General features: G+C 39.0%; 2 protein-coding genes across 4 annotated transcripts in view; one reads left to right on the top strand and one right to left on the bottom strand.

Annotated features, from left to right (window-relative positions):
- The window catches only part of CUNH9orf85 (chromosome unknown C9orf85 homolog), a 48,413-nt gene extending 47,199 nt beyond the window's left edge, over window positions 1-1,214 (bottom strand). Inside the window, exon 1 of the mRNA XM_003472215.5 lies at window positions 808-1,214. Within this exon, the coding sequence (XP_003472263.2) occupies window positions 808-1,212 (405 nt within the window). The 5' untranslated portion in view covers window positions 1,213-1,214. The remainder of the gene's footprint in view (window positions 1-807) is intronic.
- Window positions 1,215-1,785: 571 nt separating this feature from the next.
- Abhd17b (abhydrolase domain containing 17B, depalmitoylase) overlaps window positions 1,786-17,657 on the top strand; it is a 32,813-nt gene continuing 16,941 nt past the window's right edge. The window contains exon 1 of one of the 3 annotated variants that reach the window (XM_063249756.1): window positions 1,786-1,936. The gene's annotated coding sequence lies outside the window, so the exon portion shown is untranslated. The remainder of the gene's footprint in view (window positions 1,937-17,657) is intronic. The other 2 variants (XM_063249759.1, XM_063249754.1) reach the window with 2 other exon arrangements.

The following is a 17,657-nucleotide window of genomic DNA, read 5'->3' on the forward strand; positions in this document are numbered from 1 at the left end:
GTCCTGATGTTGAGAAACTTTATCATGAGCATGTTATGACCCAGACCACTTATATACATGTTTCAGTCTCAAAATAATTCTGTCAGTTTCTCATTTGAGACAAAGTAAAACTCAGAAATATCAAATATTAAATAACTGTGGCTACTAGTAAGTTCTAGTAAGTCAGTTTGGGCGACTATCAGGTTTATCGAATGTAACGCAGACCTTTAATATGCTCTTGTCAATTAGCTCCTCTCTATAGACTTACACTTGTGCGTGTAGAGACAAATCCACAGCAATGCAATCCAAGTTCTCTGGCCACCTAAACAGTCTTTAATTTTCTTGCAGCCTACTGAAATCGTGCTAACGAAATAAATAACTTTAGGAACAGCAATCATTTTCACATAAATAATTAGCTCTTCAAAATCTCACAGAAAGAAATTCCCATTATGTTAGCTGAAAGCACTTAATCATTCACACACTCCTGCTTGGGGTTTGCCAAAAAGAAACAATATTTGCATAAACTTGGGCCATAACGTCTTCCTACTCCAAACGGGACATCCAGCGGGGAGCATTCAGACTCAGTTTACCCCCTTGTTCCTTGGTTCTCAGGACGGTCCTGTCCGCGCTATGCAATTAGTTAAATGTGTTGACCATCAGATACATTTACCAGACGACAAAGCCAGGTCAGAGAAAGGGCGTGGGAATAACATTTTAGAAAGGGCTGCGCGCAGCCAAGACTAACTCGCCCTTGCCAACTCACATAACCTCACCCCTGCTAATGAATCATTTCTTCCTGGAGTCAGGGTCTACACAATAGGTTCCTACCTTCGTCTGAACAGTCTTATCAAACTTGTCATTTTTGAAGCTAAATGTATTCTGGTGCTTCTGAGGCCTGGAACGAGCCACATTGCCTTTCTGGGAGCTCATCACCGAAATCGCTACCACCTCGCACCAGGGGAAGTGAAAAAGTCGCAGAGAAGACGGAGGAGCAGATTCCCTGTGCGGAAGTGTCAACGGGTGACCCGGAAGCAGCTTACGCGGCCTTCCGCTCCCGGTCAGCACACGTGACACCCATCCCGTCCTCGCGTCCTCCGGGCTCCAGGTGTGGGAACTCCATGCTGCCCAGGCGCCGCCGAGGCCCTCTGTGCAGGCTCTGTTCCACACCGAGCGAGCCAATCCCGCTTTCTTCGAAATGAGAATTCCCCTATTGGCCCGAAAGAGGCAGTCCATCACGGGGAGGGGCGGGGATCTTCTACTCCGATTGGCTCTTCTTTTCCGCAATCCCCGCCTCCTGCCGACTCCGCTCAGCCTTTCCACGAGCGCAGTGCGCTACCGACTCTACTGGGTGGCTTGGGATTGGTGGAAATTGGGCGAAGCTGCGCTCGGCCCTCCCCCCGGCCGCTCGCAGGCTGGCGCCCGGGTCAGCTTTGGCACCTTCCTTCAGTCAGTGACCAACTCCGGGCTCCGCCGGCTCTGCACGCCCCCTCAACGCCCCGGCGGCTTCCTACCCGCTACCGGAGCGAGCCCGGCGCTCGAGGGGTAGAGGAGGAGCAGAGGAAGGAAGACTGAGGAGAAGAAAGATCCAGCTGGGATTGGGTGTTGTCTGCAGTGCCAGCAGAGGAGGTGGCGGCTGCGACCACGGCCGCGCGGGACGTGAGGCCCGAGACCCCCCGGCGGCGGTGGCGGCGGCGGCGGCCGCTGCTCCAGCGCCTCACGCCCGGGCCGTTACTCAGCAGAACGCGAGCGGCGCGGCTAAAACTCGGGAGCGCGAGCAGGGCCCCCGCGGGCTCCGCCGTCCTCCGTCCCGGCGCCGGGCACCGCAGTCTTCGCAGCCGCCGCACAGCTGGGCCGTCCGCGGGCAGGGAGCGTCCGGTGGCCGGAGCACAGCGCGGCGGCGGGCCTTCTCTCCCGACTCTTCCGGCCCGGCGCCCCGGCCGTGGCCGCCCCGGTGCAGGTGCGTGGGGCCGCGGGGTCGGAGGCGCGCTGGGCCCGAGCCAGGCGCGGGAACCGGGCCGGGTCGGGCGGCGGGGGAGGGGCGCCGACAGCTTTGTTGTCGCCACCCGGATCTCTCTGGCGCGGGCGGGAGGCAGGGGCCGCGGCGCCCGGGTCTGCACCCGCGATCCGGGGAGGGGCGGGGATGGGCCGGGATGGGCCGGGAGGACTCGTGTCGGCGCGCACCGCTTCGCGTTCCGCTCCGCTCGCTTTTCTCCCCCGGGAATGGAAGGCGGACTCGCGTTCCCATCCCCTCCCCGGCTCTCTCGGGTCCGCGGACGCCTGGACGCCTTCCCTCCCGGGTGCAGAATCTGGCCCGCCTGGTGTCAGACGGAATTGGCACGGATTTTGTGCTTTGGAGTCGGGCCGTCGCAGGGTGCTTCTTCAGATGGTCGAACTTGGGTCTCCTTAAGAACTCTGGGGCAAGCTTATCAGGAATCGATTTTAATTGGAAAATTAAGAGGTTTTTTGTTTGTTTAGGAACTATATTTTACCCGCCCGAAAATGAGAAAGCTGTGTCAAATTGTGTTGTGCGGAGGTCGTTGGTGAAGAAGAGTCTAACCTCGGCTTCTTGTTTAAAAAAAAATGTTAAGAGCTTTGATTGATGGAGAGATTCCTGCCAATGGCAGAAGATATGTTTTTAATTGATGCTTTAAATCAGTGTGCGGTAGGCTTGGTATGCAAAGGATGAATAACGGAATAGAGAGTAAACTTTTTAACATTTTGGGTGTATAATACTTTCAAAAATGTGTGTAACGAAACGTAAGAATTTTTTTTTTTAATAAAGCCTCCAATAAGTAAAAAGAATTTTGGACAAGAATTCTGTGTCAGTAATTGAAACTAGTGAGCCTAAGTAGAAAGTTAACATAATACTGTTTGTATTAACAGATTTACAATTCATGGAGTTTTTTCCCCGAAAGAATTGGGTTTTTCCTGTGTTTATTGCATGAATTCTGTTGGATAACATAACCTCAGCATAGCCAATGCGGTAGTTTGTAATAGCTTGACTGCCAGTGTTCTAATAGTGACTGCTCAACTCCATGCTTGTTGATAAATTGTATTTTGGAAGAAGCAGTGGCATTACTTGAAGAATAGAAGGTAAACCTATAAAAGATACAAAATCTCTTTTGTGTCTTGCTTGCTATGTTATTTGAGATCCAAGAAGACGTAAGTTATTACCTTACCCATATTTTGACCTCTATTTTCTCCTGCTCTAGTATTAATAAGGTTAATTGGCAAGGATAGGATTAGATTTTCAGCAGGCTAGGCAGTATTAATTTTGTCCCGCGCTGTACAGTAGTATTGTAGCTGATACAGGATGCGGCTTGTTTTCTTGGGTGTCTTTAACCATTTCTAAATAAGGTATGAGATAGCAGCGGACAAAGGTTTTGTCTATTTCGTAGAACAAAATTACTTTGGATCATAATTACAAAATGATGGTTTTAGTGTAGTGTAGCACTAATAAAATGGTTCTCTTACTCCTGTAGAAAAGGCAATGAGGAGCATGTAAGCGATAGTTCCTCAGGTTATGTAATACTAGTTTAAGAGTACTAATTGATGAATTCCGTGTCTTGCATGTTGGTATTGGCATTCTATATTTGGACAGGTTTATTAATTAAAGTAATATGTGTTTTCCTGCTTGACACTCGCCTTTCTACCAAGTATGGCACTAGAGTGGCATGGAGAGCTTGTTGGAGGTGTGGAATCTGAGGCCCTGGCAATGTGTGTGCACAGCACAGTAAAGTCTTAAGTAGAGGTGCTAGAAGTAGTAGACAGGTATTTTGTACCAATGGATGATACAGTCTTTATGACAGCTACTAGATTATAGCTATGTTTAAATGGCCATTGTAACCTCTTTTTCATACTGATTCAATTCTTCAAAATAGTCACCATCTCCTTTTATACAAATATGTGGTGTTGAGTCTCATTTAGAAGTACCTGACCTTAGGATTGATCTTATTTTTCTTGTTCCCTGTTTACCTCTGTGATTGTCCAGCAGAGTAGCTTAAAAACTGTAGGACATGGAGCAGTATTGTCGTTATACAGGAAGAGTGCCTAGCCTTCTAATAGTGGTGTCCCCATTATAATGACCTAAATGTTGCTATTATCCTGGACTATAAATCTGATGGTAGTTTTCTAGACTACAAGGTACAAGTTTCTTCCACTCTATTAGGTAACTGCTAGTATTTTCTCCAAAGTGATTACACCAGTTATGTTAGAGGAGGTTTTTCCACCATAGACACCTGATTCTCAGTTTTGGTCATTCTAAGGAATAGGGAACCTCATTTGCATCTCCCAGTGGTATAGTTCACAATATTTTCACGTATTGGCCATTCAGATGCTTTTTGTGTGAATTACTGGTTCAGTGTTACCTTTTCTTACTGGTTTGTAATTAGTTTTATATAGTTTGGATAACAGTACTTAGTAAACTTTGAAGAACTACACCAGTCTTTTTTTTTTTTTTTTTTTTTTAAATAGGGTTTCACTGTGTTGCCCAAACTGGCTTGGAACTCACTGCAAATCCTATCCCCTCAGCACCCTGAGCATTGGGATTACAGGTGTGCATTACCACGCCTGGCAGATCTTCCAGTTTTTAGTGTGCCTATTCACTTTAAATAAGGCATCTTTTAGTGACTCGAAGTTTTTAACTTTAGTACCAGTATTTTTTCTGATTTTTTTTTTCTTTTTAAGTGAAGCCTTTAACAGTTTTAGTTTTTTTGCATTTTGATCTTAAAATTCACTGTGTATATGAGGCTGTTGTGAATAAATTCACTCTATAAAAGTAACTTCCTTTTTAAAAAAACTGACATTGTCTTTCTTGTGTTAATATATGCTGATAAAATTCTAGTGATAGTAGCTATTTAATTCTTAATATCCTTTTGTGGGAAAATTAAAATTTGGTGACTTCATCATTCCAACTTTAAAAAGTTAATGGGTTTTGACTCCATACAGTTTGAGAACCATTGTTTTAAAATACAGGTGGAGCGTCCCTAATCCAGAAATCTGAAATTTAATATTCAAAACTCTTTGAGTGCCAACATGGCCCTTAAAATGTTTTGGTTTGGGAACATTTAAGAATTTCTGGGTTTTGAATTAGCAGTGCTCAAACTGATAAAACCATACCAATATTCCAAAATTCAAAAAATTCCCAAATCAAAGATAGTCCCATGCATTTTGGATAAAGAATACTCAACCTGTACTCTGATTCTTACATTTCATCTGTGGCTGACATTTGACTTCTGTATAATCATAGGACTAGAGGACATAGCAGGTACCCCTAAACGCTGACAATTGTCAGCTGCATTTTACACATTTCATGATTTGTTTTACCTATTTTTTTGCTGTTTAACTGGCTAGAATTTTTTTTAAAATGATATTCATGGTTCAGGCTTTCTTGTTTTTTAACAAAAGAAACTTAGAATACATTTATTATTTAAGTGTAAATTTGGCTGATATATAGGTCTATTTTGCTTTCTCAGGAATTTAAAGTAAAGATGATCAAAGAAACTCTTGTATACAGCTAAAGATGAAAAGTGGAAAGGAAAAATGGGTCAATGTCTACTTGTATATGCCAGTCACTGTGGTTAGGGTTTTGTTTTAATGTAGTTGTGTTCTGGGTAGACAGATAATCTGTGAGCAAAACAAGTGGATTCCTGACTTTCTAGAATAGTGATTGCAAACCTTTTAGAGCGTTCAACCACAATCCTAGATTGTACCACCTAGCATGGGACCATATATTAGTACACATATAAATAAAATGTGCTATGTGTTACAGTGAGAAATACTTTGCAAGAAGTAGGAGTGGGTAAAGGGGATCAAAAGAAGCAATTTCACCTGTTAAATAGGGTGTCTCACTAGGCCTCATTAACTAAGAGAGAAAGAACAGAGATGTGCACTTAATCACTTAATCGGGCCATTGAGTGTGTAGATACTAGTAAAATTAAGGAAGAGTAGACAGAACATAGTCTTTGAGTTAAATCTATGTTCTTGTCTCTCAGACTTGGAAATTGTGTGAATTTGGCAAATTAGCAACCTGAAGCTTTGGTTTCCTCTGTAAAAGGAAGACAGCCTGAGAAAATACTGCTAGGATCACAACAGATAACAAGTAAATGTCCTGCCTCTTTCCTGTTACTTCGTTCTCATAAAGCACTTTGTACTTTATTTTCATAATCTATATCTCAGCCTATAATTATGGTATTTGATAAACGTTGCATCTGTTCTGAAATATCTGAAATATAGATGGGAAGAATAGTGCAGTAATGTATTTCATTAACATAGTCATTCAGGTTTATCTTTCTTTGAAGGCATTTTGTACCTTTTGTATTTGAAAACCATGCGCATTTATTGAGAAAGTGTTTTGTATATAGAGAGTGTGCTTGAGTTGCAGATTGTATTATAGATGTTGGAACATTAATCTCCACATCACCTTTGTGATGAAGGTGGATGCATCCACTTGAATTTCAAGGACAAAGGTGCTAAATGAAGTGAAACAAAATCAAAGCAAAGTATAATCCAATCCCATTACATTTGGTTATGTTATCCTTATCTTGCTGTTTTTCCTTTTCTGTAATATTGCTACAATTGACCATCATTACAGTAAAGCAAAAACATAGGTCATGGGGCTGAGGATTTAGCTCAGCGGCATAGGAACCTACCTACCTTACAAGTAGGCGGTCGTGAGTTTGATCCCTGATACCGATTTAAAAAAAAAAAAAAACATAGGTCATATTGAAAAATGTGCAATGAGTAGTTGTAACTTTATTTTCAGTTTTCTCTCATGAATCTTCCTGATGTTTGAGAAGGTGAAAATGAAAGACTTTATCCTTAAAAATACTGCATATAACTAAAAAACGATATTCATAAAAAATGATACTTATCTTATTATAGCCATATAATATCAAGCTCTATAGTCTTGGAGTAGATTTAGTATATCATATGAAATGCTAGATTAAGAAAATAAGTGCAAGACTGGGGGCACAGCTCTTCTCTTAATGTGTCAGTGGCCCTGGTTTTCATCTCCAGACCACAAGGAGGAAAAAGAAAACAAATTCAGTCTAACCTTAATGTAGATCAGCATAAAGAAAGAATTGCAATAACCCTGTTAACTTGGTATCTGTTATCTGGTGTGGTCCAGTCTGCATTCCAGTCCCAATGAACCTGAGAGCCTCCAGAAACAAAAACAGAAGACATTTTCAGTTTATTTGGTGGCCACAAACTTCTTTTGCTTCTGAAGGTAGATTGCTTTAAATGCCTTTTGAAAATTAGAATCATTTGACATAGATCATGCAATAAACTTTTTCTTGAAATGCCATCTGCAGGTTATGCCCTGGGTATTTTGCTTCTGATTAGTATCTTGCTTAGTATTTTGGTAATGTTTTTTCTCTGCCATTCTTGCCCACAAAAGTAAAAGTTATTCTCTGCACATCAGCAAAGAAAGTAATATTATACAGTCAGTTGGCATTGGCAGGCTTATCTGAAACACCACAGGTTACATTTGGGTTTTTAGCTTTTAAGTTTGTTTTTATTTTGAGATATAGTTTGCTCAGTTGCCTGGATTGGTAGGAGTGGAGTTTGCCATTCTCTGCTCTCTATCTTCTGAGTAGCTAGGATCATGGGTGTGATGCATCACAGCAGGCAATTGCTGGATTTTTTTTTTTTTTTGAAGTGGGAGTGATGAGTTGGGAGGGGATTTCACCAACAAAAGATATAACAATAACATGTCTGTTATCTGGAAATAGCATATCCACTAGATAGAAAAGTGTTCACCAATATATGACTAGGAAACCAGGAGGTAGGAAGAAATCGTGTGTGGTGTGCTAAAGAATTTATGCTTACTGAAGAGGGCTTATAAGGCGCATTGAAAGATCTTAACAGGCAAATACGTCACTTGGCAGCAATGTACAGTATGGATTCAAGGGATATGAGGTAGATATTACATAATAATTTTATAACAATGAAAATGCTTAAGTTATGGCTAGGAGGAATGAAAAGGGATACACCAGGAATAGGCCTTGACTTGAGGAAAAAGGGGATTAGAGAAATAAATATAAATTATATAAGGAAAAAAAAGGATATCCATCATATCCAGGGGCTAGAGTTTAAGGGAAAGATCTTAAATATTAACAGAGTTAGATACTATGTCTAGACTTAGAAGTCATGAGTGAGTAAATGATACTAAAAGAACTGGGTTTGAATGGGATAAAAAAAACTAAGGCAGATTATTAAAAATAAATTTGTGGTGAAGCGGTCAGAAAAAGCAAGGTTGAAAATTAGTTGCAAAAAGGAAGGAAAGGACAGTGGTGTCACATGCTACAAAGTGGTCATGTAAAAGTTGGAGACTGAAACATACTAATTATGCTTTGAAATTATGTCAGTGACCCTAAATAATGAACAAATTGATGATAAGCATTAGATTGCTTTAGATAAGTATTAGCTACACTCTAGGTGTATATACATGTAATTTTTTTTAAGGGAGGAGAGTCTCGAATATGTTTATAAACCAGATATGAAACCCAGCAAGAGAGACTGAAGACACAGGAAAAGGATGTACATAAAGTGTAACTGAGTAGCAGGAGTATCTGAAGATGCTTTTGGTAAAGGAACCATCCAGTGTGGATGGAGGGGGAGGTTAGGTCAGTCTTGAAGAATGAAACCTTTTCTTGGAATTGACTGATTTTTAAGGTCCAAAAAGAGATCGAAAATACGTCTGTATTTATTATGTGTAGACTTTATATGTGCTTCCATTTAATCTTACGGTCAACTCTGCAGAATTTACAGCTGAGAAATTTGAGGCCCCGAGAAAGTAGCTATGTTTTGGGGGGATTTTTTGGTACTGGGGATTTAGCAGGCAAGCAGTGGAGTCACTCACTGAGCTAAATCTCTGGCCCAGAGAAAGTTAAAAAGTCACAAAACTAAAAGATATTAAGCTGTGATTTGAATAAATTTATATCTTACTTCAAAAATGGGAGTAGAAACCTACTTCTTAAGTTTTGCCTAGTTAAATTACTTTAGGGAAGTAAAACATCACCTAATACATTATTGTACAAAAGGTTTTATTTTCCACAAAAAGTAAAACCAACATAATATCTTTAAACAAAGTCACTTTAAGCAGACATGTAATAAATTAATCTAACACATCTAATTTGTTTATATCTATTTTCACTTTACCAAATAAGAACTTTGATAGACTCGCACCTATGCTCAAACCATTATTGCCCAAAAAATAGTCATAAGAAGGCAATTTAATTTATACACACAAAAATAATGTGGCAAGTTATTATGGTTTTAGTGAGTTTTTTTTGTTGTTGTTTTGGTACTAGGAATCAAATTCAGTACCCTGTGCCTGCCAGGCAGGGGCCTTACGCCACTGAGTTATATCCCTGGCCCAGTAATTATTACTGTTTCAAAACAAAATTCAGTTAAGGCTGAGCATTTATTGTTTAAAAAAAAACTATTATATTTTTCTTACATTGTAAACTTTCATGTTTTGTGTTACTTCAAATTTATTGTTAGGGCAATAATTAGTAAAGAATTAGTAAAGTGGCCAGTAAACTGAAGCAACTCTGAGCTATGCAACTCTGTCATTAAGTATCAGTCTGTACATGTAACTTTTTTTTGCCCCTACCATAGTGAAGGAGTGAGCTAGGTTGAAGTCTCAGGTTCTGCTTGTGATGATGATGCCAGATGATAATGGCACTGTAGAGTAATAAAAGCAAGAGAAAGAGGTCAATGTTCTGAGATTTTGAGCCAATATTTGCCTCCTCCCAGTCCTCAAGAGTGTGGAAATGATCAGCATAGCACAGAATTGTATTCCCTGATGTTGGGAAGGAAGGTTGGAAAGGAGGAAGACCTGGGTTGTTAGCAGCTGAGTACCCCAAATACTATTTTAGCCCAGGACAGGCTCTGCAGGTGAGGTCTTAAGCAGCTGCAGTTGACTACCCAAGGAAGGATACTCATAAAGACAACATTGCTGTATTTATGATGTCTAGGACACTGATTAAAACTACTTCAGCACTTGGGAAGCTAATGCCGTACCTCAGGTTACAGAAAGATTATTCATTTTTAAATGGACATGTAAAATGCTTCACGAATGTAAGTTTTATTAGCATACCTTTTTTTTTTTTTTTTTTTTTTTTTGCCTTTTTCCTTTTTATCGATACTAGGGATCAAACTCACGACTGCCTGCTTGCAAGGCAGGCGCTTATGCTGCTGAGCTAAATCCCCAGCCCCTAGCATACCTTTTAAGAAGCTTAATACAGCATCTCAAAGGAAACTGAAGCATACAAGAATATTTGGTTTTTGCCAATAACATACTTACATTATCTCTTCAGAATAATTAATGAAGAGGCTTATGATGTGGCTCAGTGTTAGAGCATTTGCCTAACATGTACCAGGCCCTGAGTTCCATCCTTGTCACAGCAAGCAGATAATAATTTCTGAAGACCAAGGTTTCTAAAATATCTTTCCAAATTAATCAGTTAGGAAGCATGTCAGATTTTTTCTCCCCACCATCCAAATGACTTCTAGAAAAGGGTTTGTTAGCCTTGTCTGGGCTAAAAAACCCTTTTTTACATATATAATTTGATATGTAAAAAATACACTGTTAAGGGGCTGGGGATTTAGCTCAGCGGCATAAGTGCCTGCCTTGCAAGCAGGCAGTCGTGAGTTCGATCCCTGGTACCAATAAAAACAAAAAGACAAAAAAAGAAAGAAAGAAAAAAAAAATACACTGTTAATTAAATTAGAGATTATTTGACTATATGTTGTAGTTAATTGGCATTGGCTAAGTAAAATATGTTTAGCAAATTAGTTCTTCATGTGGTTATCCTAACCTTAATAGTCTTTCTATTTAACTGCCTTAATTACTAGGAATTATAAGTAATTAGAAGATGAATTTTTCAAATATGTAGTATTCTGTGTAGACACAGTTTATTAAGTATCATAATTTCCAGAAGGATTCAAGCCATAAATCACGTCAGTGTGTTGAATTCTTATTCAAAAATCCTACTTTATTATCTCAATTATATTTTGTGGAGTATTCAATTGTATAACTACAGGTTCTTATCTTCTGTTTTTGGGTAATAGATTATTGACCAGGTGCTGCCTCTGGGAGACAACTCTAGTGACTTCCCTTGAATGCAAAACAATTATTGCAGCTTTGATTATTTGGAGACTTATTTCATTATACTGATACGTAGAGAGCTGGCTATCATATTTCCTTCTCACTCCAATTGGCTCTAAGCATTGCAAATAAGGCTAGCCAGGTACTGGTGTATAATCTCTAAAGCACACAGACAGTCCTGTTTCCTCACATAGTGTTCTCCATGCAAAAGATATAAACACAGCTGGGATGTTAGCGTTAATGGCTCCAGGAATGTCAACTGGGTATGAGCCTCAAGGTAAAGAGGCTATGACTCCCCAGGGCACAAGAGTTTACATGTCAGAAACCAAAGTGACAGCCTCCCAAAACAGTTCAGTTGCTACCTTAATTAGATTATATAAGTTGATCCTTCTACATATCTTTATCTCTGCAGTTTGCAGAGATGCTTTCCTTCCTACCTGGCCAGCCAGCAGTTCCCACCATCCTCATTGTCACTCATCCCTGAGACACCCCTCTTCTTGACAAGATAATAAATTCTGGGAGAGACCTGAGATCAAGGCCTTTGTCTACACATCCTCACTGGATTGGATTTAGGAGCCCTTGGCTGCCCTTAACTTGGAATATATCTTGGTGTTTTTACTCTCACCGTGGGTTGCATTGGAGGTGATAAGTTAAAATTAATTTGCTAGGATTCTCATAATGTCTCGATAGAATTACAAATACAGCTTTTCGGATTGTAAAGAAAACTTTAAAAAAAAACTTGGACAACTAAACTCAATGTATGAGATTACAATACTGCCTATGTGAGTCCAGAAGACAGCATGTGGACTCTGACCACTTGGAGCTTGAATCTAGTAAACAGTAAGCATTAATAATCAGGTTAACACACAGATGGAATACATGGCATGGATCACAGTTTGCTGCGTAAGTGTCAAGAACTGAGTACTATGAAACAATAGCCTACTTTAGATTTGGGGCTTAGAAAAACTCACTGAAAGAGTGGTGTTTAAGACTGGAATAGAGGAAACAAAACATGGGTGCAGCCCTAATGTGGAAACAGTGTCATGCCTTCAAGTTACTGAAAAATGGTGAGACTGAGATGGGTCAGGCTAAGGCTAGTTCATGCGAGATCTATGGGAGTCTGTGGAGAAGTTTGATTTTATCATGGTACAGAGGGATGCTACTGAGGAGTTCATAAACAGGAGATCAATCACCTTTAGTCCATCTAAAGGAGAAAGTACAAGGGAACTTACAAGTATGATTGGAAGAAATTCATATTGTTTCCAAATATTTTGCATTTGTTTCATTCACCTTCTTTGGGTTGTTTTATATAATAACCCTGATCAGTCCTTTCTTCAAAGCCAGAAACTACTACAAACCTGTAGTAAAGATAGTATCAATAAGTGCAGGGAATTGCATGTGCTCTTGTTTTTGATGAAGAGTGATGGGAACTGGGCAGCAAGTCGGTGAAAATTCCTGCCTATGTGATGCTGGTTTAGGTGTTTTCAGCAGTGGTCGCCAAAAATTCACTTTTTTTCTTTAGAGATCTCATACAGAACTTTTAAATATTCTTAGTATTTTTAATGGAATATGAAATTAGATTTTTTTTTGATAAAGCAAGGAGAGAAAAAGAATCATATAAAGCTGATGTTAGCATATCATGATGCCCCTCAAAAAATCTAGATAGCAGAAGGGAGAATTTGACACAGTATTCTTGCTGGAAAAATTCTACATTTCATAATTCATCATTTTCACTTAAAATTAAGGCAGTTGGGGCTTAAGAGCTCACTAAAGTACAATTATAGCTGGAACCTGAGCTTCCTAATTAATTCCTGATCTGTTTCTCTTCCCACTGCCCTTTGTTTTTTAAAAAATGAGGTGTGTATAGTGTGAAACAATAATTTTCAAAGCCAAAATCTGTGTGCAGCAGAAACAAATGGCTAGGCAAATTGAATAGTTGTGACATTCAGGATGAATGAACCATCCTTCCTTTTCTTCTGGCTCCCTTTACTCTTGTAAACAAGTGTGCCAGACACACTGGACATTGTGATCCTAAAAGCCAAAGATTCAAGCTATCAGATCTATTTAAAATAATGACATTTATGTTCCCCTTCACCTGTACCTGTTTTTCTCCCATTAGAATTACTTTACCTACAACTTGAAGAGTTCTGCTCTGTCAGATTTGGCTAAAATATTTTTCAAACCTACCCTAGAATCATCTCTAAAAAGAAAAAATATCTTGCCATATTTGCTGTGCTCTTTCTACTTGCTTTTATTTTTGTCTTTTTGAGACAGGGTCTTGCTGTGCAGTTCAGGCTTGCCTTGAACTCACTTGGCAGCCAAGGCTGGTCTGGAACTTGGAACAATCCTTGTGCCTCAGTTTCCCAAGTGCTGGGATTACAGGCTGTGCCACCACTCCCGGCCCTACTTGTTTTTAAAGGGAGAATATAAAACAAAATTTCTTACCAACTGAACTATCCAGCAAGCACATTGTTATTATTTTATATGGTAGAAAGTTATATTTGTTAAACTAGTTTAGAAATTTAAAGAAAAAATTCTTTTAAATAGAGTCAAATATTGTTATTTTACTGAAAGGTGTAATTTATACATTTTGCAATGTTAATGATATGATAGCCATTTGTTAATTTTCTGTTTTCTTTATAATATGTATATGCCATATCTTCATGTGACGGGTTGAAATGTATCTGAGATTTCTTTTTCAAAATTTTAAATTGGAAATCCTGAAACTTAAATGCCTACAAATTTTTTTTTCTCTTTCTTTCTTTTTTTTTTTTTTTTTTTTTTTTTGTCTTTTTCGTTTTTATTGGTACCAGGGATCGAACTCACGACTGCCTGCTTGCAAGGCAGGCGCTTATGCCGCTGAGCTAAATCCCCAGCCCCAATACCTACAATTTTAACAGCATTACATGAGTTACCAAGTTAAGGTACTTAAGCCATCAGTACTATCAAATTCTGATGTAGGTCATGCCTGTACTGTACATAATGGCTTAAATGACTGCTTCATGCTGCAAGAAGGAACTACAGTGGTTTTGTACACATTATTAAACAGATTGATTTTTAAATTCCATCTTCTCCTGGTTTTTTTTTTCCTCTTTATATGTATATGCTTTGCTTTACTTCTTCCTCACTATCCTACTTCATACGTATTGCTCTCCTAGCCTAAAGGGTATTCCCTCTGTTTTTGTAAATCACATCTAACCCCAATTTCCTGCTCTGTTACAAAACCTTTCAAAAAAAAAAAAAAACCTCTCCTAATTATTCTATTTCTTGCTGGTTTCTGAAACTATGCTAGTTACCACTTAATAAGTTTTCTGTAAGATGAAAAGATCCCATAGAACCTAATTTACTAATAGCAAGTCATTCTGTTATAAAATAATTGAAAATATTAATGACCAATTTAGAATTTATAGTTTAAAGAGTAATTCTAATGAACATTAGTCCAGTTATCTTTTGTTTTCAATTGTCTTTGAAGAAATATAGTTAACTGGTTCCCAATCTGTTAACTGTGTTCTCTCTTTCTTTAATTAGAGTTCTAGGTTGTTGTTCTTTGAAATGATTATTCCAGTTCTTGTTATGCACTGCTGAAACAACTTGGGAAAGCAGGGTTGGGTTGCTCAAGCCAGGGAACATACTCAGCACAATGGGCAACTATTTGCTACATCTTCTAAGATTAGGGGTAATTTTTGAAACTTTTACTACAGGTAAATCCAGTAAGGGAAAGAAGCTGGCAGACAGCCAGAGGAAAAGGACTCTGTGGAGATGGCAGCATAGAAATGTAGTCCAAATGGATAGACAAAAAGCCAAATTAGTAAGGATCGATGAGTCCCACTGTCAGTGCAAAGAGAATTAAAGAATATGATGTTGAAAATGCATAATTGTCATCATGTTCCTTTATTCTCTAAAATATTCTCTAAATAGATGTTACATATGGAAAAGGAATTGATGGGTACGGGAAATACTAGAAAATCATTTTCCTTTGCAGGAGGACTTCACATTTCATGGCAGAAGGTTACTTAATAACATGGAAGTAGTTGACTTCAGAGCCAACTGCTAATAATTAATTAATTTTATTGCTTATTAAGATTTACTACCTACAAGAAGGGATATCTAGTTTTTCTTGCTTTGATCTTTGGTTAGAAGGTGACAGAGCAACATAAAGATTTTCTTATTATTCCTTACCTTCTTTGGGGGGCCTACAATTGAACATTTTAAGTGTTACTGTAAAGTATTCACACTCAGCTTAAGGATAGTAGAAGAGATAAATAACCTTTCTTAAGTTAGCCTGTTTAGCTCAGAAAAGTGACCCCTTTCAACTAACATAAAACACATACATGGACTGATCAGTTTTCCTTTTATCCTATTTTTTCTTTTGAATCTTGTCATTTGCCTTTAAAAAGGTAGAGAAGTATAGACCTACGTCCTAAGGACTGTTTGGTTGTGTATATACATTTTGGGAATAGAGTACTGTATATCCATCCCATTTACTTGGTTGACCGTAATGATAATCTTACTACCTTTTACACAAATCTACCAGTGATAAAAGGACATATGATATATATAATCCAAATTCTAAAAGTGACCTATTTGTAACTTCCAACCTGCTAACTGTCCAGTATGCCGAGTTCATGTTCTCTAAAATTGAGAAATAAACTTCAGGAACAATGGATTAAGAAAGAGTAGGAAGGATTTATTGAGAGAAAGAAATCTAAGGGGGACAGAAGGAGACCAGAAAAAGTGGGTTGCCTGCCAACTCTACTTCTTAAAGGTATTGTATTGAGCAAAGCCAGCAGGTGAGGTGGATAGGACAAACTAGTCAACTAACAAGATTACAAGTATAGTTTAGGTAAGATTGATCCAATGGGAAGTCACAAGGTGGGTGTGCGGTGGGACCAAAACCTTAGGTGATTAAATGAGGATCAAATTGGGAAGCAAGTTAAGTAGCAAGCACACCTAGAATGGACTAGGACTTTCATGAAAGGGGTGAGTTAAGGAGATTTTGGTCGTCCACCCCAAGGCAATTGATGTACATTTATTTCATTTTTAAAGGAAATAAAACAGAACATTAACACAAATGGGAAACAGCGATAAGACATCTCTCTGAAAGTGTTACAGGTGTAGTTGAGGCCTTCACTAACTGAGCCTCCAGCCACAGTTGTCTTCTTGCACTGACCTCTCCAGGGCCCAGCCTTGTCTGTCTGACTGCCTACAATATTTCTAAATAATTTAGCTGTGTATAATCCCAGGACACTTGACAGACTTACCCTAAAATATGACATCTCCTTTTCACAGGCTGAAATTCTCTTTCCTAGTACCTGTATTTCTGATAAGGATTTAGGTATTTTTTGAAAGTATGAAATCTTTACCAGATTCTGTTGAACCTCCACTAGGTAGGTAGGGATATTCTCTAATGACTATGTGACCGCATAGCTCCAGGCTAGGAGTGACAAGTTAGCAACCAGAATTACTGTGTAATCTGGATCATGTGAAATGCCAAAAGGAAAGAGAAACTGAAGGAAAAAGTACAAAGCAGAAATTCCTGTTTAGATCCGAGAATGTTAATCATACAGATGTGATGTCTGGAACAGAAAGTGTTTACAGAATCAAGGAAGAGTGGATTAAGATCCAGTTTGCCTCTGTGCAGCACCAGAGATACCCATTTAACCACAGATCTGATAAGTGAAAAGGAGACGGGTTTTTTAGTTTTCCAAATACCTCTGTAAAAAAATTAAGATACTGCAGCAGTTACAGATTAGGTAAATGCTGAAGTTTGAGAAGCATAAAGTTAGGTAACACGTCTTTAAGAACTTACAGAGTTTTACTAGTGCTGTTGGTAGCTAAGGTAATTTTCATGTTTAACCCAAAGCTATTGTTACATTAACTAATTTTGCATTAGTCCAACTCTAACAGCATTATACAGTATTAATCCTGGTGTCATTTAGGATATTGGTGAAGAACAGTTTATGAAGCATTGAGACATTGACAGGATGACTACAAAGGCTGAGAACCAAAGCTTGATGCATTTTTCGGATTGCCCAGATGTTATAGACAATGTAACCTTTCTGTAGCTCAAAAGATCTGTGTTGCATTATAATCTCCTTCATCTACCCCAAAATTCAATTTCATTAACACTAGACTACTTAAAGCTGACATAAGAGGACAAAAGAAGAAGCAGTGAGAACAGTTTGTAAACTGTCCCTTGTTTAAGATTAGTGGAGCTGAAATTCTCCACACTGGCATTCTGCAAAAGGCAGGAGAATCTTGAGAGTAAGACACAAAGATAACTCATCCCTCAAAGACAATCTGCGTACCTGCCCATTTGGCTAGGATACTGGCCTTAGGCGTGTGGGTGCTAGTCTAGTCAGTCTTCAAGGGATAAGGTCTTGGCTTCCAGATCTAACAATACCTCCTTGATGGCAACTTGTGAACCCATAAATACATGGTTGACATTGTGGGGAGATAAAGGCTAAAGTTTCCAGGCAGTATATAATCATGGGATTGGTGATGTCTATTCCAGATAGCTCCAGCACTCTAAAAGACAGTAAGGGGAACAGTATAAGTACAT

Source organism: Cavia porcellus, unplaced genomic scaffold, assembly GCF_034190915.1.
Source record: "Cavia porcellus strain 051 isolate PalLab524CR breed Dunkin Hartley unplaced genomic scaffold, mCavPor4.1 scaffold_1, whole genome shotgun sequence".
Lineage (NCBI taxonomy): Eukaryota > Metazoa > Chordata > Mammalia > Rodentia > Caviidae > Cavia > Cavia porcellus.